Here is a 26,658-nt window from a genome sequence, read left to right as displayed (position 1 = left end):
AGTGAAATCAGACTAAACCTTTCTTGTTTTAGGTTAGTTAGAATTATCAAAATTATTTCTATTTGCTAAATGCCAGAAAACTTATAGGATTTTTTTGTATATTGTGTTCAATCATTTAATCTGAGCAGGAAGGTTTCAATATGATCAATATATATTATTAATATTGGCTCAGTGACTATTGATATGTATAATTGAGATAAAGGTTGGCTTATATTTTGCATGTCAAACAATGCTATTGAAATTGGAAGATTTTTTTAATTATTGTTTTGCTCTCAAGTTAATAGAGTGAAATATACAACAAAAAGTATATTTCTGGTTTCCCTCGTTCCGGCTGTACAATGTAGAATCCCATCACAAGATGTTATTAGTAATAGTGATACACAATTAAAATGGTCTGTTTGTAGTTAATCTGTATAGCTATTATCTCCAAAGTGTGGCGCTGGAAAAGCGTGAAAATGCACCTTAAAAACGCACGGTCAGCGCTTGAATCTTACAAAAATGTACAAACCCTGAACGCTACAGCTACTGTTTTTAGATGTAAAAATCACAATTCCTCTCCTCGTGCAGCTTGGCTTGCTCCACTGCTGCCCAGAAAGTCTCAAGATATTAATCCTGTATGGTCAGAGCATGATCTGAATTGCTGGCCTGGAATTCAATTTCAAAGCACTCAGAGCTGGGCGGGATTGGCTCGTCTGAGCGCTGCAGGGAAATTTGTGTATCGCCCGTGGTAAGAACAAGAATTAAACATATTCAGAAGTAAAATTATTAACATCACACGCTAAAAATATGAACTAACAGTGAACGCGATTCACTGTCAAAAGGGCTGGTTCATATATATTTCTGCGTTGTGTTTTGCCCTTCAGACTGAGAAGAAAAAAAAAAGCTCTACGGGTTGTTTCTGGTGGAAATCTGTAATTTAAATCCGTCAGAAAACAAAAGAATAAGAAACACCAGTAAATGGGGGGGTGAGGGGAATAAACGAAACCCTTCTGGCCTCGATGCGACTAGTCAGAGAACAACAGAAGGGCTTTGTTTTCATCCTGACAGATGAGAGGTGGCGACACGTTCAATGTTTGTCAATGTTTTCCAGATACTCTGACAGCACGATCGAGGCGGTGGAGATGTTAGACACCGATGAGAAGATTGATCTGGAGCTGATCCTGGCGCTGATCCGGCACATTGTGCTCAACGAGGGGGTGAGCGTAATCGCGTCTCCGGTTTCAGCGCAGTCAAGAATAGGATTTCCTTTTCTCGAGTAAATCTGTGCTGAGGAAGATTACTTTTTGCAGGCAGCCTCTGATATCGGAGCAGAACAGGCGTCTGCCACTGGAACACGCCTCGAGGATTTTTTATTTCTTTTAGGTTTGCGCCGTTCTCCTGACACGTTCAACACCGGCAGTGGCACACGTGGAAAACGGATCCACGTTAAGTAAAAAAAAAAAAAAAAAAAAAAAAAGAAACTTAAGAGGTGACACGGCTGCTTGAGCTGGAAAAGGAGAGAGGCAGAGGAGAGCAGATGGAGGGAACGGGGCGAGCTTCCAAACACAGAGTGACTTTAGATCAGAGAAAATGACACCGATCCTGGCACCAGATCTGTGCTAATGAGTGATGGAGCAGATGCTCTGCCGCTACACGTCCACTTCTCCCTCCCTCCATCCCCCTTTTTTCTTCCTTCCTCCTTCCAGTTCTCATCAGGTTTCATCCTTTCATGTCAGCATCTTTTCACTGCTACTTTTGCAGATTACTAACAGCGGCAATCAGCTCAGCTTATAGGGCCTAATCAATTAGATTATCATTGGATATATGATTATTTGTGTGATTCTAGAAGTGAAGCTGCTTTTAGACTCATTACACGCAGTGTTGTTTTTCAACCAGCGCCTGTATCTGCTAATTTTGAAAATTGTCGCTTGCATCTAATCAGAAATTATTTAAATTTCATATCAGAAGGATTTTTGATTCAGAAATAGGAATATATGCGTTATCATGGAAGAGAGCTGACTTGATATTTGTCATTACCAATCAGAGCAAGCTAAAATAAAAAGTAATTACTTAAGAAGCTGATGATTCGTAGAGAGCTGTATCCATAAGCCTGTCAATCAATAAGCAATTAATCACATGATAAGCTTGATTTATTTATGGTTTCAGTTGAGTGTGTGTTTTTTATTTCCTTTTTATTGATTGTGTTTTGGTTGTTGTGTTTTATTTTGGATGTTTAGCATGTCTTCCAGTTCCAGTGTAAAGTTTATTTGTCTTTGAGAGAGGGAACATGCATTATTATCATCATCATCATCATCAATATTAGCTAAAACTGGCCTCAAAACAACAATAATGCTGCATATTGCAACTAATTTCTAGGACAATTTATCGTCCTACAAAATTTATTATTGTGACACGCCTACGTATCCAAGCATATAATTGCAGAAATGAGTGGAACAATATATATATATATATATATATATATATATATATATATATATATATATATATATATATATTTTAAAGAAAGTTTGGAAGAGGATTTTAAACTGAAGATTATTTAAGAGTTTGGGGGACATGAAAGAAGTTGTGGACTGTAACCGAGGTCAGTGCTCCAAGAGCTGCCTCACAAAGACATAAACTACAAAAATCACATTACTCACATAAAACTGGTTCTTAACCAGAAACAATATTAAAAACATGTCCCCTGTTAACATCAAAATTAACAGAAATAAATGCATAAAAGTATATGTGGATAAATTGTGTATATACCTTTCGCTTTTTGTCTCAGGGTGTTTGTACATCTTTAAAAAGACCTTCATATATCTAAAATTAAGGCCTTAGAAAATCTTAAATTATTTAAAAAAGATTATTAATTGGCCTTAAATACGTTAATTATAGGTCTTAAATTTTTTTTTTGACGTACCTGAATTGTTTATTCTTGTATGTTCATGTGTATGTAGTTTTCTGTCAGGTCTGAGTTGCACACAGACGTCTTAATTGCTACTTGAAGCAGTTGAGGCTAGCTAGCTAGCTAGCTTTTTTTTTGTGCCTATCATGCTTAAGTGCTTTTAGCCATTGGCTCACTTCTGTTCCTAACCTAAATGTTAATGCATGCAAAAAAAATCCTTAGCACCAAGGGGGTTAAGGCTGTAGAGAACCATATGCAGTGAGAAATGCAAAGCCACAACAGACCCCAGAAATTTCACAGTTTATGCTATGATTATCACCCCCCCAACCATTCCCTAAATTTATTTATTTTTTCTATCTTAGACTTAATTCAAGGTGGCATTAAAAAAAGTCTTAAGACAGAACCCCATTGTATGTACATTTTGAAATAGATGAACTTTAAGTTAGATTTGCCAGAATCGAAACAATAATGTTGAGGATAATATTTCACAGCAATTCAGGAAATGAAACAAAAGCAACTCAGTTTTCCATCGTATTTCTCTCCAAAGCAACCAGTCGTATTGTTTCTGTTTGTTTGCGGCCGGCGGCCTTGCCCAAAAGGTGCGAAAGAGTCGAGAAGAATAAAGGGCGCCTTGGAACAAGGAGTGACTAACTCGGACAGACAGAATAATTACCCTCTCCTATATGTAGCCATATCTCCATCAGTCACGGCGCCACTCAGCCACTCGACCAGTTGATTTGCCGTGGCATTGTCAAATGGCTGGGAGGGAAAGGCGCTGATTCGCCATGACGCGGCTCCGCACCAAGGATATGGCCCGTCTGTCGGGTTTCGCCTGTGATGATTGGTTAATTATATTGAAGGGGTCTATGATTAGACGTTAAGGGGGTTGACATGCGAGCAATAATCACTGCCTGCTAGGTGAAGCTCTGTATGTGGGAGGATCAGTGTGCGTGTTGCCAAATAGTCGGCTAACACCGCTGAACTGTTTCTTTTTCTTTTTTTTTTTGCTTTGAACTAATCCACTTCTTTGTGTGCCTCAGACTGTAGCTACTGTATATATGCACTTTCTACATAACACTCGCTCTCATGCGAGTGCAAGCCTTTGGGAATAATAATTATGTGCAATTAAAAGGCAGAGGTAGTTAATGCTATGAAATAACTTCTTTGTCTGAATATTTTATTTTTATTCCTTTCACCTGATGAATAATTGCTCTTTTTGAAGACTGGGCGTTTTTCTGACTACTTGATTTCACGCTGAGATCCATTTTTGCCTAATTTCAGGTTCCTTGTGCAGCAAATCTTTGCACAGATTTTTAGAAGTTAGACTACTTTTGGTTGTTTTGTGAAATGTTCTTCATGTTTTTTTATTTTTATCTTTGCTAAATACGTTTTATTTGTAATAGCAATAAAATGGATATAACATCCAAGGTTGTCAACACTTTTTAAGGGTATTGTATATATTTTTTCGGCATATTACCATCTGTCCTTTATATAAAACTGTTAATTTCATGTTATTACCGTTTGTTTACGTGTTGCAGCAGGCATAGGGGACAGGGCGGCCATGTTTGGCTGTGCGTTTAATTGAAGAAGAGACGGATTTTAGCATTGTGGTCAAGACAGTGCTAGTATGGATTGAACAAAATGTTCAAATCTGTTCATCCCTAATACATTTTAAGCAAACCCAACATCAGTTAAGTCTGATAATAAAGCTGCTATAATGTTCTGATAGCAGGGGAAGTAAATGGAGGAATACCTTCCTCTTTGAGATTAATCTGACTGAATTTAAAGCTGCTTGTTGACATGCTAGGCTAACATTAGCATGTTTCCTCTTTGTTTTGATGTTGATGATTACCAATTCCAGCTTGTTTCATCGCGGATCTTGGTGATTGTGTGAACTGTCTGGCTCTTTATCCTTAGTACGGTTCATGTTTTTGACTCCTTACAAATCCTTGGAGAATGTGCAAAAACTTCTCCGCGTAGGTATTTAAAAGCCTCGTGTTTTACAGCTGCTTCCAAGGGACTTTTTAATTTTACTTGCATTAGAGCGTGCTGAGGAAGTGAAACGAGGATACTGAGAGCTTCAGTAAGAGCGAGTCAGCAGGTAGAGCATAAACTAAAGGTAATCAAATTACTTTGACTCCGGCAGCGGATCTCTTCACTAATGTTTTTATTCGTTAGTGTTGGATTTCCTCTCCTGTTCGACTAACAAAGTTTTCGCCTCATATGAGATTTTCTGCTTGCTGAAATGTACGAAGAGGAGCGTTTACATCCCAATGTGGCACAACTAGACGGATTGTCGTCTGCCAGCGATGGTGGTGTTTTGAAAGCTGCATGAAGTGTGGCGTAAGACTTTATTAAAGCCACAGACACAAGTCATATTTATGTCTAAATTTGTGTGCATTTTTTTTGCTTTGGTGGTCTGCTTTTCTTTCGCGGTGTCAGAGAGACGTGAGCTGCTGTGCAGCAGAGACTGACCCGTTACAGTAGGATGTCATAACGATGTTGGCAAGGCGTTCTCTCTCTCATCGAGAGGCCGAAGGGAAGTCGGCCTCGTTGGCTCACCTCGGCTCCTCGATGCTGGGCATCGTGCTCATTCATTGTTGTAATGACTATTTAACGGATATTTGGCAGGTTTGCTTTTACCGTAGCCTTTGTTTAAAGACGGCTCTGTAATCGTTTCTGGCAGGAGGGAGCAATCCTGGTTTTCCTGCCTGGCTGGGACAACATTAGCAGTCTCAATGACCTCCTCATGGCGCAGCAGATGTTCCGATCAGGTACGCTCAACTTTTTTTCAATGGTTTTTGGCTTAGACTTCATTTAACACGAGAGAAGAGACAGTTTTTTTATTTTTTCTCTCTGATACACCAACAACATTATTTCTTTTTGGTAAGATCCAGAACGAATGAGATTTACAGATTACATCCTTTAAACAATTTGAAAAATGTCATGGCTTTATAAGCTTCTGATTTTGGTTAATTTGTTAGATTAGGGCTGCAATGATTCATGAAACAATTCGAGTAACTCAATTTTTAAAATGTATCAAGTTTATTAATTAAACTATTCGTCTTTCCATTTGAATTTCCAGCTTATGGGCAACACGTGTTTAAATGTCACTGTTTGCAAAACACACGACCAATTATTATACTTGGATGTAATAAATATAGCACGTCATGCGTTTACATTTAACTTATCCACCTATTCTATTCTGTTTGCTGCTGCTTTATCTCAGCTTTCCTTCTATATCTGATCTTTCAGAAAGGTTCGTCATCATCCCTCTGCACTCCCTCATGCCCACTGTTAATCAGACGCAGGTAAACTTTCTCTTTGTTCTCTGATCATCCGCCAGTCGACCAAAACATCCCGTTTCATCTTTCTTCTCCAACCTCCTCCAGGTTTTCAAAAGACCCCCGCCAGGAGTTAGAAAGATTGTGATTGCAACCAATATCGCGGAGACCAGGTGTGTATGTTTGTTTCCATGATTAGTCTCAAGTCCATTACTTCTCTAAGTGCGGCCTTTTTTTTTTTTTCCTCTCTCTCCTTTGCGCTGAGTGCCAGTCATTACCGGGATAAAAGCTAATTGGATGCTAATTAGCATATTTTTCTTGGATTGATCACAAATCCTGTCTCCACAACATGGATGAGAAAGTTTAATTTAGTGTTCACACGGCGCCACATTCACATAAACTGAAGCTGCTCCACCTAACATCACCTCACTTAATATAGACTCTTCTTGTTAAATCAGTGATTCTTGAGAATAGGGACAAAATGGGTTTTAATTTTCCCATAATTTTTTTTTGTTATTTCTCAACCTTATGTATGCAAATATGACAAATAATGTTTTGGAAATGTAAAGATGCTAAGGTGCAGGCTCCCAGTTGCAACATTTTTTTTCAAATTACATTTTTAATCGACCTGACCTAGAATGTTGTCATCACCATCTGACAAAAATAAATAAAAAATCATTTTTAATGACCCTAATAGTGATATTTTTACTCATTTTTCATATAAATGCTTCTCAAGAAACAAAATAAATATTATTTAAAACCAAAAACAACAAAAAGGCCATCTGACGGAGTTGACAGTGCATGACGGAGTTGACACAGAACTGAAGGTGGTGACAAACTAGTGAATGAAATGAAAACCTTGGTACATGTGAAGTAATGCAATTCATGTAAAATACATTAAAATGAATTAATTGCACATTTAAGTGAGATTTGACAACAATTTCACTGAAAGAGTCACAAAAACTCTGATGGAGTTGACAAAAAGCCAAACTACCTCAATTTATATGATGTTATTCTGAAGGAGGCCATATTGTAGCTTATCAGGTCCATGAAATCTTTACAGTTTACCAAAATTAAACTTTTATTTCACAAAATTTTATCAAAGTTTTGTAAATTGTCAGTTATGGAGTTGACACATCATGGTTGTGACAAACAACTTAGGAATAAAACAGAAGAAAAAACTAAAGAATAACTTAAGCTAACCAGAGCTAACTAGCTCTGTTAACAAAGGAAGAGAAAAGACGATGTCATGGGGTCCTCAGAAGTTCTGGTGCCCCCCAATAATGCCTGATTTTTTTTACATTCTTTTCATTTCTGACGGTGTTGACAAAAACTAGGGACAAATTTCAACGGAGTTGGAAAATATCTAAAAATTATTTTTAATTCAATTTATCGATACTTTTATAATTATTTATATGACTACTTATACTTAATTGTCACAATATATAATTTTAGTATTTCTTTAATTGTTTTAAACTACTATTTAAACCTTTTTTTATGATTTCATCAGTTTTTCTCTTCTCTTTCCTGACTTATCCCCCCCACCCGTCCTCTCAGCATCACCATAGATGATGTCGTTTATGTGATTGATGGAGGAAAGATTAAGGAGACCAACTTTGACACCGACAACAACATCAGCACCATGACGGCCGAGTGGGTTAGCTTGGCCAACGCCAAACAGAGGAAAGGACGTGCTGGCAGGTACTGGCAGAAGTGGACACTTTGTGCGACGCGTGGAACTGCTGGCTGCCTTTGCACTGTGAAATTTGTTACAGGCGCATCTTCAACATCGTATCTGTTTCAAGTCAGTAGCCATATTATGCCTGATTTAGGTGTTTAATAATGTTAAACATGCTTCTGATTTGTTTCTCAAATTGGCAACAACAGAACAAAGTATAGCAGTGCCACAAAAGTGTGTATAAAATATCCATTTATTTATTTGTTTGTTTTATTTTAAATATCCATTTGAAATCCACAAATTTGAAAACAAGAAGGAGCCCAATGTTAGCACAAAACATTACATGGAGAGAGGCAGGTTTGAGTCTGAGGTTGGGGGAAATTTTGTAGGGCAAAATTACAAATGCTACCTTTGGGCCACGTATGATGCACTTTATTTAAAAAAACAAAAATAAATTCAGAAGGGCATTTTTTTTTGTCTGGAAGAAATAGCCAGGTGCTCTAGCACCACCTGGTGTCTGTCTGTGCACGTCCCTGACCTTTACATTTAGATATATATTTTAAAACATTTAGAATAAAGACACCTTTCCCATTAATCCGTCTACGTATCGCGCACTAGAACAGGAGATTTACCGTAGATCTCTTCAACGAGCTCACATCTTACTGCTTCCCCATCTGCAAACACAGAGAGGCAAAGTTCAGACACACCCAGGTTGTTTCGTCTCTCTGCGACTTGAGACGTCGGTTCTGTTCGGTTGCTCTGACATCAAAGTGCAGCAAGGCCCAATTAGCAGGAGCCGCTTACTGTGTGCAGTTTCATCCCACTGATTTCTCAAATTAAGCCCTTGTCACAGGACTGATATAACATGTAATCTTTTTCTCCCTTCTCTCTCTGTCTGGTTCTTTTTTTTTTTACATATATCCAGGGTGCAACCAGGAAAGTGCTATCATCTGTACAATGGGCTTAGGGCCAGCCTGCTGGAAGCCTATCAATTACCTGAAATTATGAGGACACCGCTGGAGGAGCTCTGCTTGCAGATAAAGGTGATGTATGTGGGGAGAAAGAGATTGGCTTTGGCTGAGGAACCGAACTGAAGGGAGGTTTGCTTCAGTACCAGCCAGAAATGTACAAGCAGCATAAGAATCAATGTGCTTCATTTGTGCTTCTTTTCCAAGCATGTGAATATTTAATTTTTAGAATTTTCCAACTATTCCCGTGAATGTAGAAGTTTGAATTTAATGTCAATTTTCTCTTATCCACACAGGGTTAAAATTCTGCATACATGCTCAAATATAAACATGCAACCTCATTAATGGCTTTTGTTTAATGTTCTAGCATAATTCTAGCTGGGATATTTGACCACCTTTTTATCTTAAACTGTGGACCCTGTTTAAACAAATCAAAAGGGCTTTTCTGCCATATGCTTTGTTTTTAGACACAGTCCACACAGAATCACTGCCCAGTTCTGTCCAATTTTCACTTTTGAAATGCACACAGTGTCTGCACAGCCTTGAAAAGTCTTAAATTCATGCATATAAAATTGAGGCCATAAAATGTCTTAAATTAATTAAAAAAATGTAAGTTGGCCTTAAATACACTAATCATAGATTGTAAATTTTGCCGTGGCATGGCTATTTAATCTTGTTTGTAGTTGTTTAATTCTTGCAGGACACTCTAGGCATCGCTAGCTAGTTGCTAGTACAACCTTGCTAGCTAGCTATTTTCTAACATGGGTAAGTGCAAATGTGTGACCAGTTGGCTGGACAAGGTCTGTTTTTACTTGTGTTGCCAGCCCATACAAGTCAGCAGGATTCCCCCAGTCATCCCCTAATTTATAGTTTTTTCTGGCCTAAATTTCATTCAAGGTGGCATTAAAAAGATCTTAAAACGTCTTAAATTTGACTTACTGTTTGCATCTTTACAGTTTCTTTCATAGCTTGCAACCTCTCAGTCATGGAAGTGTAAAACTCATCTTCCAGACGTGATAAGCTTCAGCCTTGATGGATCATGGATTTTTTTTTTTTTTTTCGACCCAGTCTTAATTACTTCTATTTATGAGTGGTCACGTTTTGGATCGGATAAATAAGCCTTAGTTGCAATTGGGTGTTGATCCCCAACACACACCACAGCCAGTTTTTACGTGCATAAAGCACGCCGACATCAAGCTTCTAGAAACGCTGCGGCATCGTTGGAAATGCATGGACCGTGTTTAAAGGCTATGCCAGTTTATCCGCTGCCGCTTCTGCAAAATTACAGCAATCAGATTTGCAACGAGAATTATGCCAAAAAAAAAAGTATTAATATCTACAGAAATCCCCTGATTTGCAGTTTTCTAAGAGACATTTATCCTACTTTATGCGTTGTATCAGTATTCCAACCAAGCGTGAAGGATTAGTCAGTGCTGGTGCTGGTGGGGTTTGGTTTTCTTTTGTTAATGAGGATTGAGGAAGGACATCCCAGACTGACTCACGACCCTTTTCCAACTGTTTCTGTTTTTTTTTTACATACAGTGTAATCACATCTGTTATTGCCTCTTTCTCGTACATGAACATCTCTCTCTCTTTTTTTCCTCTGTTGGCTGCTTGCTGCTGTTTGTCTCTTTGAATCCTCGTAGCGCACTCGAAAGTGTTTAAAGCATCGCTAATGGAACATAAAGCCAAAGTTCATTCAGTTCTGGTGTTTGCAGAGATTGTTCTCACCAGCAGCTTTATTGTATGGGACTTCAAGCGTGCATCTTCCTGCAGCCTCAGTTCAATAAATTTGAGTGTGTGCGTGTGTGTGTGTATAATATGTTTTTTTTTTTTTTTTTCAAAGCTGGTGGCTGAGAGGCTGCCTAATGCGTCAGACTAACCTCAGAGTGAGAGACACTCTGACAACATGCAGACCCCAGGCTGAATCTCTAATGCACAGACACTCCGTCTCTCCCACACCCCACCTTTTTGTCAATTGCAGAGTGGATGTGTGGTTGCTACTTTACTCTTTGGTGAATTTAAAAGTCTGCCTTTTCTTTTTTTTTTTTTGATGTGGAAATGAATGCACTTTAAGTGAATGTGGACATTCATAGAATCAGCTCTTATCACAAATTCTCTCTTTCTGGCACTAAGGGAATCGCATTAAAGCGGCTCCATGCAAATGCGTGTCGAGTGGCGCGCGTCCAAACCGCCTTTCGAGTGCGCTTGTCGGACAGAGAGAGATGCACACGAGCCCTAATTTCATGCAATACCCAACAGTTTGGTTTGTAATCTGGTGTGCGATGAAATGCTTCGGCTGACTGGATGAAAATTGATGTACGCCCTTTAGATTCTGAAGCTCGGCTCCATTAGTCGATTTCTGGAGAAGGTCTTGGACCCGCCGAGCGAGAAGGCGGTTAACCTCGCCATCAAGAGCCTCACAGACCTGGTAGGAAACTGTAAAGATTACATATAGTTTGTTTCGGGGTCGGGGGGTGGATTGACAGGGATCAAATAGTTCTGTAACTTCATCTCAGGCTGTCTGCACATCTTTAAGACATCTTAAATCAACATGTCTAAAATAAAGCATTAAAATGTTTTAAATTCATAAAAAAAAAGTTAGTTGGCCTTATGTCGTTTTAAATTTTGCCTTGGTAGGATTATATACAAATATAATTGATGTATAGATACTAACAATCCTTGTAACAGCAGTTTAGCTTTAAAGAAAAAAACATTTCCACACATTACACAAAAAAATTCAAATCATATCAATATTACAGGAAGGGCAGGAGAGAAAAGAGAAAATAACTCATCTTTGCTACTGCCCTGTCTATGACATAATTTGCTACATTTCTTCTCGTTTTTAATAAATCAGTCTGTATTTAAGTTAATTGGAGAAGTAATCCTCCCAATTTCATGAATTTCTTCTAGGATTTTTGTTGGTGCGTCCTTATTTCCATATCCCCTCGTAATTTTTTTTTTTTTTACATTTTTAATAGCTGTTAATGTTATTTTAATCAAATATTTGTCACCAAAGTTCATTTTACAGACGGCACATCCCAGGAATATTGAATGAAAATCATATTAAAAATCCTGACCAGTGGTTGTTTGAAAACGTCAGTCGGTTCTTTATCATTTTTAAAGTCATCCAGAGCCACAGTGGAGCCACAGGCTGTGGACTATGACTTTTATTTAAAAGAATATTGGAAAACCGTGCATTACTTTTCTTTGAATTTCACTGTTTTATCATACTTTGTATGGGTCTTATAAAGTCCCAATGACATGCAGATTTTTGATTTGGCAAAATGATAAAATATGAAATAGTTGAAGAAAACTAAATATGTTTCAAAACTCTAAAACACCATGCAGCCTTATGGGATCCAGAGCAACCAGTCCTCACACGACGAGGCATGTTTGTGTCTAGTTTTGGATTATTCATGGTGTTTGAAGTGTACAGATTCCCAACCTTCATCATGAGAGAAGCAAAAGAGAGAAAAAAACCCACAGTTATCATGTGTGCTTTCATGCCCTAGAATCGATTCTGAGATGTAGAAATTTTTTATGTATATATTAAAAAAAAGTTTGGAGACCTTGCCTGAGGGGAGAATTGAGATTTATTGATGTACTGCAAATTTCTGTCTAATACTTAATCAGCAAACTGGCACAGTCACCTTCCATTACCAACTGGTTACCTTGAATGTAACACAGATCGAAAAAATATGAAATTAAACACAGAAACACAACAAATACTCCCCATTTTCTCTTAAAATCACCCAGTTAAGTTTCATGTTTGATGATGCAATGCTGCTAACCTTATTGCAAAGCTCCTGTCATTAGAAACGCGTCGTCCTGAGCTCAGGGTGACATGAAACGTTTCCCTCTGGTCTTTGTGACGCGTTGCGGCAGAACGCTCTGGACCACGCAGAGAACCTGACGCCGCTGGGTTTCCACCTGGCGCGGCTCCCCGTGGAGCCGCACATCGGCAAGCTGATCCTGTTCGGCGCTCTGCTGGGATGCCTCGACCCCGTGCTCACCATCGCCGCTTCGCTCAGCTTCAAAGACCCTTTCTTCATACCCCTGGTAGGTTGCGCCGCGTCCACAGACATGAAAGCCGACGTCGACAGCAGATGCAAGCACGCACACTTCAGCGCGCTGCTGCAATCTGCCTTCTGGCTGTTTTGTTTGTTTTTTTTATCTATCGTGAATGTTTAAGCATTTTTTTTGGAACTGCCCGTCTCTTCTAGGGTAAAGAGAAGATGGCAGACATGAGGAGAAGGACTCTGTCCAGAAACTCAAAGAGTGACCACCTCACTATTGTTTACGCCTTCAAGGTAAATGAATCCCACAGCCTTGACCCTCACGTCGCCTCTTAAGCTGCGACTGTTGGATGACTTAATTACGTCTTAATTTCTCATGCGCCGGCTGCCAGGGATGGCAGGAAGCCAAGCAGCGGGGGTCCAGGTATGAGAGGGAGTACTGCTGGGACAACTTCCTGTCTGCCAACACACTCCAGGTGAGGCTGGCTGATTGCAAACTGTTTCTTTTTTCATTTTTTTTGCATCTGACAGATGGGGGGGGGTGTAATTCAGTTCAAAGTAATTTGCAGAAGAGCAGCAACACATTTAACTCACAAACATTAAATGATATTAGGCTAAAATGATTATGAGCAACATTTTCAGGACAAAACTAAGAATTCCTATTTTTTTGTTTTTCACAAATAAAAAAATGTTTCACAAAGCGCAGAATGTGTTTTATAGTATCGATAAGTGTAAAAATGTTAAATTGAGGATTAGCTATTCTGTATGTTGTGGATGTGAAATAAATCTCAACCTTATCAAATAATCTGTTGAGTGCAGTTCGGGTGTAAAGTTTGAACTTTGAGGTGATTAAAAAGTCCAGACTTATTAAAATAAACAAAACAAATTAATTCAATAAGTAATTAACCATTTAGTTTAGCACTGATGGGAAGCGCCGAAGGAGATGCAAACTTGTTCATGATTAGCAGCTAAGTGTTAGCCAGTTTCAGAGCTTAGACAAAGGTTTACGTCTTGTATATGGTAATTTGATTTTCTGATGTGCCCTCGGCAAGAGCAAGATGCTGGTGTAAGGAAATGAAAAAAAAAAAAAAAAAAAAAAGTTATGTTTTGAAAGCAGTGAACTTTTTACTTCTTATTAATCCTCCAGTTTAATATCCTTTCAGTGAGTTTTCTCTGGCTCCCACGTTTCTTTCCAATATTCTGACCTGCTTGTATAAAAAAATAAAATAAAATATTGGATGAGCGTGCACATATACACATATTGTTCTTTTTATCTTTAAGTTTACATGTAATTCTGTGGCCACATGAAGCCAAAGGTTTCCTTGCTGTCTTGGCCTATAAAGCTGATTCCGGCTCCATGACTCACATATTTCTTCTTTTTCTCACTTGCAAAATATTCAAAACATTCTAGATGGCGTGGGAGCTAAAGGACTGCCACTCACCACACTTATAAATGCAACCTTGTTTAAAAATGACAGTATCCAGGCTGCATTTGGCGTGACTGCCAATCAGCCGGCTGCAGGTTGGCTGTCAAAGCAGATATCCTGGGTAAAATCATGCTGCTACTCTGTCAACTTCAGAAAACAAAAAGGCGTTTAACACTCTGCACATGAAGCCTGTAAACTACAAACTTGCACCCCAGTAATGTGTCCTTTTCATTGTTTAGATGCTGCACAACATGAAAGGTCAGTTTGCTGAACATCTCATGAGTGCTGGCTTTGTCAGCAGCCGGGATCCCAACGACGCTAAATCCAACATCAACTCAGGTAACTACAGGAGTTTTCTTTTATCGTTCAGACTATTTTACTCTCAAAACGTTGGGGATTATTCGGCTTTTGTGTCAACACATTATCTGAGATGAAGCAATCACCATTGAATGATTCCACCTAAATGCCATCGTTTTCCATGGATTTCACCTGAAAGCCAAACATCCCCAACTATTAATGAGCAGTGTATGTTTTCAACCAGAGAACCCTTCAATGGAGCCGTGTGTAATTAAATACGACGGTCTTATATTTCCTCAGACAATGAGAAGTTGATCAAGGCAGTGATTGTTGCTGGGCTGTACCCTAAGGTGGCCATGATCCGACCCTCTTACAACAAAAAGAGACCTGGGTGAGTCTGTCAGTCCGAGAAAGCTCACAGTTGAGAAGTAAATTATCCATTGTGTCCTTTGTTTTGTTTTTTTGTTTTGTTTTTTTTTTCCTCTCCCTGAAAGACAAATGGTGCCAGCGCTACAGTCACTCATCACACTTCTAGAAGGAGTTTTGGAAGGGTACTGTGACAGTCGCAGCTGTGCGGCAACCGTGTTTCAAAAATTGTCAGAAAAAAAAAAAGAACGAAACAAAGGCACTTTTGCAGCTCAAGATCAATGCACTCATCACGGAGGTGCCCTGAGGCAGCTGTCATATGTGGCAGCTTTGACCTGTGTGCCAAAGATAAATGGCTTTGGGAATGGCAGTTTTATTTATATATCACATTTCATTACATATCAACTCAGATTACAAGCAGTATGCGATACAGTGCTGTAAAAGGAGTTTAACCCCTTACATGTCTCTTCTGTTTTTGCCCTGCTGAATGTCAGACGAGAGTGAATACAGAATACAGTTTTCAAATAATCAATCAGAGTTTAGTTTTCTCTGTAAAAAAATAAATAAATGAATTGTTTTCCCCTTGGGGACGACTGCTGTCATTGATAGTTTCCAGCAGCTGGCAACGACTCCTTTACATCGTTCTAGAGAAATGTTAATCCAGTCTTCTGCACAACTGTCTGAATCCAACATCTTTATATGAGATTTGAGCATGAACAGTTTGCTGAACGTTATGCCTCCGCATCTTTTTGGATTTTCGTCCAGACTTTGACCAAGCCACTCAAAAATATTCATTCTGTCTCTTTTTTTAAGACAGTCGCACGTTTCTACCTGCGGGGTTATTCTACTAAGGATCCGAGTTTACGTCTCTCAGATCCCGAAGCAGACAAGTCGATCAAACTGCCGCCACCACATTTGACGTTCGACGTTGTACACCAGATGTATCCCGGCGCACATCTTCCAAAAAAAGTTCACAACGTTTTGCCTTTAAGATGTTTCAGCCTACTTCGTGTTGTCGGACAGGTCCTAACAAAGTGAGGGTTAGCAGTAAACAGGCCCTTGAGTGTGTCTTTTAAAATTCAGGTTTGACTAATTAGCATTTATTAATGACCTTTTCACATAGGGCCAACTTGACATAGTTCATTTTTTTCCTTATTTTTAGATTAAGTCCTCATTTGAGGACTCCTTTGTGTATTTACGCTGATTGTGTTTGAGCTAAAACATGTACGTACGCCAGCAAAACAAAAGCTAAAGAAATCTGTAAGGGGGTGATAGTTTTTCACAGCACAGTTTATTTAAACGATATCAAGGGATCGCGCTTCTGTTTTAGCGCTTAGCGACACCTTCATGAATGCCATGAATTTCCACCGAGTCCTTTTCGTTTGCATGTGAAGCTAGCCGGTCGTAAGATAAAAGGATTTAATTGCTTGTGTAGGGGCTCTTTCCTTTGTTACCAAATCAATCTGCAGTTAGTTCACTGCTGTGCAGCAGTCGGTTTTGTTTTGTTGCCACACACACACACACACACACACACACACACACGCACACACATTTAGAACAGGATGTCACTTTAAACTTGGACATGATTATCAGACTTTCTGCTTTCTTTTGTTCTTCTGTTCTCTAGCAGACATGAAAGGAAGCATTCTGAGAATAACAAGCTAAATGCATGCGATTGGAATCCAGTTTTTTTTTTCTTCCAACAAATTTGATCTTGTCAGTTTTCGTACCACTGAGAGCAGAATATGTACAGACAGACGATTGGCCTTGAATGTGAGGCGTAAGACGTAATATTTCCTACTTTTCGAAAGGAAAAGTGTTTCTGAGCGATAGACTTTATATGAAAGTCAGAGCCGCCTTAACCTTGGATTTGAATTCTGTGAATGGTGTGTTGAAGTGTGATTTTACCACTTTACCATGGCAGGGTTTTTCTGTTAGACATAAGATCCAGTGAATAGAAGTGGTCAAAATGAGCGTGTCGTTAGGTAACCCGTCACAAACACCTTTCGGCCGTAAAGCCGCGGTCAAAGAATACTTTGTATTCTTTGAGATATTATCAACTGTCCTGCAGTTGATTTGTCCGTCACTTTGGATGAAGACGGACGTTTTGGCGATACAACGCAAGTTAAAGACGACGCCACGGCGAACGCGCCAACAATTCGGCACATTCCCGCTGCGTCGAAGCAAAGTTGATCCGAACAGTTTCACACAGCGTCGTGTGAACGCTGTTTTGTATAAGCCTTCGCATTACCTTCACTTTGTTACATTTGGGTTGCATTTGTATTCAACCCTGTTGGCATTGACACAGCTAATGCGGTTTATTAGATGCATTGCCAAATAATTATTTTTGGAAGTCATCCGGAAAATGAGGCGTTTGGCCTTTTGATGTGGATGAGAAATGCAATGTGTGGTGGAAAACTTCAAATCTCATGGCATTTGAGAAAAGAAAATAATGCCCAAGAAGAAAACTATACAAATAAATCATTTTAAGTAGCAAAAATCCTCAGGTTGTAATGTTGTTAGGTTTAGAAATTTCACACAAAGTGACATTCATACACACCAAAAAAAAAAAAATAAAAGGTCACAAGAAGCAAATCTGTCCTGCAACTTCACCTCATATTCCAGCCCCAGGAAACAGCTTCTGCTATGAAAGATGAAAGCATAAATATAACTTTCTGGTCACAAAGAGCTGAGAAATAATTAGAGAATGTTTGTGATGTTTCATCAAAAGATCCCTTGGCCCAACTTTTGAATGCGAAGCCCGATTTTTGTATTATTTTTTTTTTCATGCCTTGGGATTGTGCTGCTGCCATTGTGGCCCTGGGAACATATTACTTGTAGAGGAAAAATGGATTCAATTAAATCAGAAAAATTCTCAAATGAACTCTGGACTTTCTGCTATGGAGGGGAGTCTCAATAGGAACAAGCCCAAGGTTTTCATATGACCCTCGTATTCCTCTGACTAAAGAGGGTTCTTTTCTTTTTTTCTTCTTCAATTTTTTTATTTTATTTTATTAAAAGCAGGGTTGTGTTGAGTATTTATAAGTAAGAACTGCAAAAATTGTCGCAGTTTATAGAATCACAGAGATTCTCATTGGGTCTTTAGAGCAACAACTTTCGCTCTCTGAGGACGTTAAACGCCCAACGAACTCCCTACTCTGAGAGATTAACTCCATCCATCCAATCAGTGCTGAGATTTCTAAATTTGCTGAAGCTCACCCTGAACAGCCTCTGTAGGAAAACTATTTGGCTTTTTTACCCAGGAAGGCTTGCCTGACCTTTGACGACCCACATCCAGGGGTCTCAACCCGCTTCGGCCTGCGAATGAGTCAGACTGAGTCGGATTCACAGATCACGTTCAATAATGGTTGTTCTTCCTCTATTTTGAAACTTGCCCTTGATTCTGAGCCAGATATTCTTTAGTGACTCGCATGGAGCCCCAGTGGTGCTGCTTTGGGCTTAAGGCAACCTTTGAAAACCTTCTGTACATTTATGAACCGTACAGCAAGGCGTATTTTACCAACTTGAGATTATAGACGCTGAATCGGATAACTGAATGTTCACAATTTCTGTAAAACTGTATATGTTTCTTTCATTAGTAATGCTTTGGGAGGGTCAGTGATGTTTAAATTTAGCAGCACCGGTTGTTTTTGCTTGTTGAAGTAGAATCCACCAAGTACGTCAAGATAAGCTTTGCTGTTTCGTCTCGTCCACCTCAGGGTCAAGGTGTACACCCAGACCGACGGAAAAGTGTGTATCCATCCCAAATCTGTCAATGCTGAAGAGAGGGAATTCAACTACACATGGCTCATTTACCACCTGAAGATGAGAACCAGCAGCGTAAGTAAACGGACGTTTTGTTTTGTAACAGCGGTAGAACAAACTGTGTGTGTGAGAGCGAAGAGCGTCGTTTGAGGAAATTCTGATCTGCAAAATGTAGTTTTACGGTTGTGAGAGCGTGAAGACATACTAACCAGTCTTCTGGAGCGTCAGAGATTATTTTCCTCTCCTCGCCTGTACAGCATCATCAGAATGTATTTTGTCTTCCTAGAGTCTTTTTTTTTTTTTTTTTTTTTTCCCTTTTCTGTCACTCTTCAATATTTCACATCATCAAACAAATTGATCATTTTCAGGACCCTCTTGAAAATGAGATCTAGATCTCGATGGAGTTTTGCCTGGTTAAATAAAGGAAATAAAAACAATTTGAATTTATAGCAAAGATAACCTCTGTAAATGGAAAAAAAAATCCAAATGAGCCAAAACATTATTTAATTTCTGAAGGTCAAACAGACTGTATTCAAACCATTTATTAAAAGCAAAAAAAAAAAACGTCACTTGTTTCACCTAACACCTGGCTGTGGGACCTTTGCCTGCAAAAAACAACAATTTGCAATGACTGGCAGTAAGTCTTACTTCACCATGTAGAAACTTTAGTCTTTATTTACTTCACCTCCTGTGCTGCGTTTTTGTTTTGTTTTTTTTCCCCCCAAATATCTTGCCGTTTGAGCGCATCGCTGGTGGAAAATCTCCACCTGTGAGACCCCCGGCGTGAACAACAACAACAACAACAGCCGCTAAAAACACAAGCCTGTATTGTTCGTGTCTTCTCCTGCACATTTCTGCTCGTGTGTGAAAACGGCTTTTGGGATTCTGCCTGGCCTCTTCTGAAGACCACCTGTGAGAGGATTTGGAAGCACCAGTGGCCAAAGGTTGGCGGCGGTGCCACGCCGGCTTTGCACTTAATGAATATTTGATTAAAAACGCCGCCTTTCAAGTCCCTCTCAAAGGCTGTTGGGCTTCAAAGCTTCCAGGCACAATGCAAGAAGCGGTCAGAGGGGCGAACCAGTCAATGCCGATTCCTGACCGCAACACTCAAAAGCGTCATCCTTTATTTTTTCTTTTTTTTTTTTTTTTTTTAATAAAGCCGTCCTCAGACTCTTGTTTTCTTCATCTATCTGTCTTTGTTGGTCCTGCCCGAGAGCCGCTGCTCTGCAGGAAATAAAACCAGGTTTCATAGAGAAATTGCTCCGATTGCATCCTGGACCTTCGTCATCTCTGTGTCGACGAAGAAAACGCGTTGGGCTGTAATTTACCTTTGTGTGTGTCTCATTTAAATCTTTTCCTTTTGTTTAGTTTTTTTTTTTTTTTCCCTCTCGCTCAATGCCGCGCTGCTGCGTTCGCAGAGTGAGGTATTCAGACAGCGTGAGATTTCCAAGGTTATTTTCTCGCTAAGAGAGAAGGAGGCAGACGAGTGGAGAAGCAGAAAAGAGGGGGGAACCGAGGAAAATGTGCGATGACGTTAAACTTGATCTCCTCTGACGCACTTGTCCCCGGTGATCCATTACATCACAGACTTATAGGGTGAATGTCGGTGTGCCGGCTCTCTCTCTGCTCATTTCCTTTCCACTGACTCGACCCTTAATTTTCAGCTTGTTTTATACCGCCGGAATATAAATAGGTTTCGTTTTGACCTTTTTGTCTTTTTAATTTATCGTCAGAAAGTTTGCGTTTTTAAAAGGACACTGTAGGGTTTTCTTTTTTTTTGTTTTCTTTTGTTTTTTATCTTGAGTGCAGTGAATGTGCTTCACGTTGTTTGTTGGGCAATATACAGCACAGGTCAGAGGTCAACATGAACCCATAACATTACTTTTGTTTTTTTTTGTTGTTTCTTTTGCTGGATGGAATGATAAGGCAGCCAACAATATGACTGGAAAACAAGACTAAGATTGAAACTGAACATAAACATGAACCAACACTGGGATAAAATGTCCTTGAGCGAATTTGCTTTCTGAAAACATCGTGAGTCCCTAGCATTGTTCTGACTGGAATTTTGACTTTTTTTTTTTTTTCTTATTCAAGAATATGCAAACTTATTGAGTTAAAATAATAGTCGGATTTTTTTGTGATGAATTGATTGTTGAAAAAGTGTCAACTAATCTAGTAATGACTCGTTAACTGGAGAATAAAGACTCAAAAAAAGGACGTTTGCTGAAGTACGACATATTCAGAGCAGTAATTTAGCAAAAACTGTTCACATTTTTTTTTACTTTTTTCCATCTAAGATAAAAAAAAACATCTTTGTTTGTAAATATGTTATACCCAGAACTCCTTAAGTGGTATAGTTTTAGCTTCAACATGATCTAGTATACACTAAAGGAATGCTGTGTTACAGCATATTTAGCAATGAAATGTTTCTTTTCTTTTTTAAAAAAAAAGGAATTGAATCATTTACATCTTTTATTGCGTTTCTAATATTGTATAAAAAGGCTTAAGTGGTAAAATAAAAAATCAGCAGTTTGCCAATTATTTTTTTTAATCCAATTAACCGGCGGAACAAATGACAGAATAATCAATTATGTACTAAAATAATTGCTAGTTGCAGCCCTAATTAACTTGAGTTTCTTTCCATGGTTTCGACTTTGTGCAGAGAAAACCACATTACATCTAAACTTATTTTTAAGGCACTGAATGTTCTGCTATCAATGGCCTTGATGAGAATATGTGAAATTCTGACTAACAGCTTTGTAAAATAAAGATGTGCTAATTGGCAGACATTGTGATTATTTTGATTTCAGTCAGAATCAATACATTGATTAGTACTTTGCAGTGACTTTATGAAACGATCAGTTATTTCTGTTCTGTTATCATTCTTCTAAAATAAGATTTTGTTTCAATTTTAGTTATATGTTTAAAAGGCATGTTTTTTTTTGTTGTTATTTAGGTAAAAAAATTGGAGTATTACACTCAGCTTTCAGGGTTTTCAGTCCTTCATTTCGTGCCTGGCAGAGCGAGCTGCTTTACATGAGCAGCTGTCGGCCGAGGATGTGAAATGAATAGAAAGAGTGTGGCACATTAGGGAGATTCACAGATGGGGCAGGATGACATTTCTCCTCACACCAGAGGCACCGAAACACATTTCAAACTGGCACAGCCTCTCTCTTCACTAATGGGACACTTTCAGCCCACACCGCGGCGCAGCTGTCGGCCTGAGCAGCGACGCCGCTCCCCGTCACCGAAACGTGTTAATCTGCTGCAACGATGCCGTAATTGCGCGTATGCGCCATGTCGCCGTCTCCCTTCAGATCTTCCTGTACGACTGCACCGAGGTGTCGCCGTTCTCGCTGCTGTTCTTCGGGGGAGACATCACCATCCAGAAAGACGAGGGCCAGGAGACCGTCGCGGTCGACCGCTGGATCGTCTTCAGGTCCCCGGCGCGCATCGCTCATCTCGTTAAGGTGATCCAAGCCGACGCCAGATGCTCGTTTTATCCCGACGTGTCGTTTGTTTTACCTTTTTTTTTTTTTCCTTCTTTTTCTAATCACTCTCCGTTTTGTGAACTGCAGAGTTTGAAGAGGGAGCTGGATTCGCTGCTGCAAGACAAAATCAGCAACCCAGCTCCTGTGGATTGGGATAACCGCCAGTCCAAAGACTGCGCCGTCATCACGGCCATCATAGACCTCATCACTACCGAGGAAAGGCCTGCAGGCAGCAGCAAGGACGACGGCAAGACGTGGGCGTCTGCTCCCAGCGGAAGGCACTCTTACTTCGACGATGACGATGACAATGACGACGATGATGATTGAAAGTGGCCGGGCGTTTGGCTGGCGATGAAGAGAGGAGGCTTTCACGATGACTGACTGCACATTCAGACATGAGTTTGTTGGAATATTTATGATAGACAGCTGGCCTCCTTGATGCTTCTGCTTGGTTTTAAACTTTACTGCTCCCTAGATGCTGAAGGCCAAACACGGAGGGCTTAGAGTGCTGAAAAAATGAAAATGAATTGTGCTTCTCTTTCGCGTTTTAAGATTATTCAAGGACCAACCTGTCTGTATGCATCCTTTTTTTGTTTAGTTTGTACATTTTATGTTTGGGAAAGTTTCACCTTTCTTCCACATTATGCAATAAAGAAGCTACTTAAAATCACTCTGTGCGACGTCTGCCACCTTTTCAGTTAAATGCCTAGAGAGAGGGTGTTTTCACACATGGTAGTCTGGTACAGTGGGTTCGATTAGCGACCAGAATGACAACATTTGTTCCATTTTCAGCTGGTACGGTTCACACTCTGACCGCACTGTGTCAAAGGATCCAAGCCCTGTGAAAAACCTGTTCACCCTGTGGTGGCGCTGTGCAGGAACCGTTGTAGGAAACGACACAAAAGCCTCTGAAGAAGACATAAACTCAAGTTCTTTTCTTGCAAACTGTAAACAAAACTGGAGTAATGTCAGATTTAAAGTTGAAGGATTTCTCGTCTGTCATTCGTAAAAGTAATTGTCTCCTGCTAGAAATAAGCCAGCACGCTTGTTTTTGGTCTTATTTACCCAGAATACCCTCTGCTGCTTGCTTTTGGAGCGGTCTCCGGCCCGCTTGGCTTTCACATATGCATTCGAACCGCGCCAGAGTTCACTTCAACCGAACCGACACACGGGTCCCGAAATACTGTTGAACGTTTACTGATACCATCTGCTTTTATCTCTACAGCTTAGGTTTTTAACATTTTTTTGTCCAGAATTGGGTTAGCAGCAGGAATGCAAATGTTGCAGCCCATTTCTTCAGTACCACTGTGTGTACTTTCTCTTGCAGCACAGACTCCAGTTGCGGGTCACATCTTGTGAATCTCTCTCAAACTCTTGGCCTGAGCTTTGCTGTCCTCTTTATTCCAGCTGCTCCTTTTCTTTCCTCAGTTTATCCTTCCACTCTATGTTCCATTAATATGCTTGCATACGGCATTTTGAACTGCCAGGTTTCTTGGCTCACACACCGTGGTGTTGAAACTGAACTGGAGAGTCGAGGGTGAGGATGTCTACAAGACTGGACAGGCTGTACTTTGAGGAATCTTAGCTCTTTCAGTGTTTCCAGCAAGATACTGTGCAAGTCTGTTGTGAAGGGTGTAATTTCTCCGAATAGACACTAGGTGGTGAAAGAGTTCCTTCCTCTGGACAAAAAAGTGTCCTTCTGAAATTTTTTTTTTTTTTACTTGCATGTATAATTATGTAGCATTTCCGGATCTCACCCCACCTCATGCAGACACTTGATTAAGAGAGATCCATCACACTTGATCAACAAATTTATTTCAAAATGTATTCACTGACAAAAAGATGTAAAATAGCTTTTGGTTATTAAAGTGATCTGACACCATGTATTATCATCAGCAATAAGCATGTACATATAAATATATATAAATGTGTGGATTTAAAATGCTTCCTAACTCTGTCGACATTAATGTGGTGTTGCTGCACTTTGTTGTTGCCAGTTTGTTAGAGAGACCGACCTGTAGAGCACTAAACATGAGTAAACACAGTCCAGCATCAGACAACATTCGACTATTGATTTGAAACGGGTTTATTGTGTGGTGTTCAAGCTGTGCCTGTACTAAATCTCGCACTACCAAGGCAGCCAGAGGTTTCACGTGCCGCACAAGGTACGGCGTTTTCCCCACTTACACACTTGCTGCGCAAAATATCTGTTAAAATATGTATATATATTTTTAAGGTTTTGTATTCCTCCATTTAAAATGTTGAACTACGGCAATAAATGTAATTTCCAATAAATGATTCAGATTCATGTGTAACGTTTACAAGAGCATCTGACTGAGCATCAGTTCTTTGATGACATGGTGACGGCAAAACAAAACTGCAAAAGCTTTCAGTCTGTCAATATGCAGAATGAAATGATCACTTGGAAAACGACATGGAGAGCAATTACACTTTTATTAAGAGACTAATTAAAATGGCTTTTTCTTTTCTTCTGATATAAATCTGTAAGAAAACACAAATGTTACTGTACATATTTACACATGCAAATCTGTTGCTTTTTTTTTCTTTTCTTGAAAATAGTTACAAAAGGAGGAATTTGTTGAAGCAAAAGAAGTTCATGCATCAATTTCTGCTTTTTTTTTTTTTTTTTTTTTCCTGAGTACAAACGTAAAGCCACACAAGAGGTGTGTGTCCATATGGAGGGATGGAGAGGGGTTTATTCTGTACAACAAAACCTCAGCTTGTGGTCAAACATCACTGTTAAGTCCAGAGCTGTTGGCTTGATAAATTGTGTTATCGCCATCCATTGGTCAGGCCATTTTTTTCTTTTTTTTCTCCCCCCTTTAGCCGAGCAACAATAAATGATGACTCACACACCGGACAATCGCATTAAAAGCAGGGGCCAGGCAGGGGTCTTGGTCTCACCGACGGCAGACGCACAATTTCTTCAGCGTCACATGCATTCATAAAATATACATACATGGGATTATTTATACACCGCCACGTCTGGTTTGCATCAATAGTGATATTTCTCGCCGTTCAAACTGCAGAACTGATGGAGTGGGGGGGGGGCAGGGGGGAAATAATGGTGCTTGAGACGTAAATGTAGAGTCTGATTCATGAGGGTGACATTAACCGCTGACAAACGGCAAGTTGGAGTGCAGATACTCGGCCCTTCTGCCCGACTGGATGCCATAATAGATCCCTTCTTCTTTCCTGATGGCTGTAATTTGTTTTTGTTTTTATTATTTTTTTAATCAGCTTTGAGTATTTACATCTCTATGTACATATGGATTTCGATTTGATCTTCTGCTCGGCTGTTGCTTGAAACACATTTCCAAGCTTGTAGCGACACGAGTTACCGGGGCGGTGGGGGGGAGGGGGGCGTTTCATCGGCCGGCCGGAGCCTCGTTAGCGGGGCGCGCCTGGGCTGCTGTCAGATTCCCTCTAATTGGGTTTGCTTTACCTCCCGCAGCGCCACTGTAATCATTACGCAGCACGCCATTTACAAAAAAAAAAAACCAACAAAAAAACACATTTATTAATTTAACAACAGTTGTTACGTGGCAGGGTGTTGAAAGCAGCTGCTTCGGCTGCGGTGTGCGTGGAGTTTTTCCTCAACCAGCCGGAGAGTTAATCAGTGTGACACATCCCCGCTGTCGGGGCCACCCCCACCCCCACCCACTCGGAGAGCGATAGCTAATTAAAGGAATCCGCTTTCGTTTTTGTTCTCCTCCCGAGTCGGTGCTCAGCAGGATGAAACCCGGGCAGGTGCTGAATCCGCAGCCGAAAAGTTCAGCCGGACGGTCTCTCGGTCGGCGCGGCTCACACGTTGGTCTCCAGCCCCTGCAGCCGGTCCATCCTCTGCATGTTGCGTTCGATGGTGGCCTGGCACGTGATCTCCTCGCCGCACTCCGCGGGAAACCACCCGGCCTCGCCGTCGCGCAGCCGCTCGCCTTCGTACCAGCCTGAGGGAGGGAGAGAGAGAGAGCCGCACTCGCGTCAAGCCTCTACTTATGCAGCGTAGATGGTTTTCTTTTTTTTCTTTTTTTTTTGTGATGTTGTTGTGTCCCTTTGACGAGAAAGCCTGTTGCTATGGTCACCGAAGCGGCAATTAACTTCCAGGCTTTTGGGTAGAGATGGATGGGGGGCAGGGGTGAGGATTTCAAACACATCAGGTCCATTATGTGAAAGAGATAGGTAGCAAAAAGGGAGAGGAGCGCGAGTGTGAGCGCATGATGAAAGGAAATTGAGGCAAGATGGTGAAAACTCAGAGGAACGCTCAATGAACCAGATCATTAAAAAGTTGATTTATTTCAGTAATTCAATTCAGCGGGTTAAATTTGTTTACTACGGAGATCTGCAACCACAGTGATGCAATTTCAGGATTTATTTAGGTCAATTTTGATTTCTATACATAACAGCTAAAAAAAATCTTTTTTTTTTTGGAAATTAGAATATTAGTAGTTGTATATT

General features: G+C 40.0%; 2 protein-coding genes and 1 long non-coding RNA gene across 4 annotated transcripts in view; 2 read left to right on the top strand and 1 right to left on the bottom strand.

The window, feature by feature from the left end:
* The window catches only part of dhx36 (DEAH (Asp-Glu-Ala-His) box polypeptide 36), a 33,599-nt gene extending 10,747 nt beyond the window's left edge, over positions 1–22,852 (top strand). For both annotated transcript variants that reach the window (XM_088011997.1, XM_088011996.1), the window contains 15 exons: positions 1,091–1,196; positions 5,574–5,661; positions 6,143–6,198; positions 6,280–6,344; positions 7,729–7,872; positions 8,775–8,892; positions 11,150–11,248; positions 12,706–12,879; positions 13,044–13,130; positions 13,229–13,312; positions 14,503–14,602; positions 14,861–14,951; positions 18,646–18,766; positions 22,009–22,161; positions 22,270–22,852. In XM_088011997.1, the coding sequence (XP_087868123.1) occupies positions 1,091–1,196; positions 5,574–5,661; positions 6,143–6,198; positions 6,280–6,344; positions 7,729–7,872; positions 8,775–8,892; positions 11,150–11,248; positions 12,706–12,879; positions 13,044–13,130; positions 13,229–13,312; positions 14,503–14,602; positions 14,861–14,951; positions 18,646–18,766; positions 22,009–22,161; positions 22,270–22,509 (1,726 nt within the window). In that variant the 3' untranslated portion in view covers positions 22,510–22,852. The remainder of the gene's footprint in view (positions 1–1,090; positions 1,197–5,573; positions 5,662–6,142; positions 6,199–6,279; positions 6,345–7,728; positions 7,873–8,774; positions 8,893–11,149; positions 11,249–12,705; positions 12,880–13,043; positions 13,131–13,228; positions 13,313–14,502; positions 14,603–14,860; positions 14,952–18,645; positions 18,767–22,008; positions 22,162–22,269) is intronic.
* The window catches only part of LOC148155867 (uncharacterized), a 138,679-nt gene that overhangs the window by 49,936 nt on the left and 62,085 nt on the right, over positions 1–26,658 (top strand). The gene's annotated exons all lie outside the window — the stretch shown is intronic.
* The window catches only part of LOC106927077 (rho guanine nucleotide exchange factor 26-like), a 31,302-nt gene continuing 29,261 nt past the window's right edge, over positions 24,618–26,658 (bottom strand). Inside the window, exon 15 of the mRNA XM_088011998.1 lies at positions 24,618–26,150. Coding sequence (XP_087868124.1) covers positions 26,008–26,150 — 143 coding nt within the window. The 3' untranslated portion in view covers positions 24,618–26,007. The remainder of the gene's footprint in view (positions 26,151–26,658) is intronic.

The sequence above is a fragment of the Poecilia mexicana genome, unplaced genomic scaffold (assembly GCF_051168715.1).
Source record: "Poecilia mexicana isolate PSO_F unplaced genomic scaffold, ASM5116871v1 scaffold_13, whole genome shotgun sequence".
Classification (NCBI taxonomy): Eukaryota; Metazoa; Chordata; class Actinopteri; order Cyprinodontiformes; family Poeciliidae; genus Poecilia; species Poecilia mexicana.
Note: the sequence above shows the minus strand (reverse complement) of the source record. Positions and strands in the feature narration are given on the sequence as shown.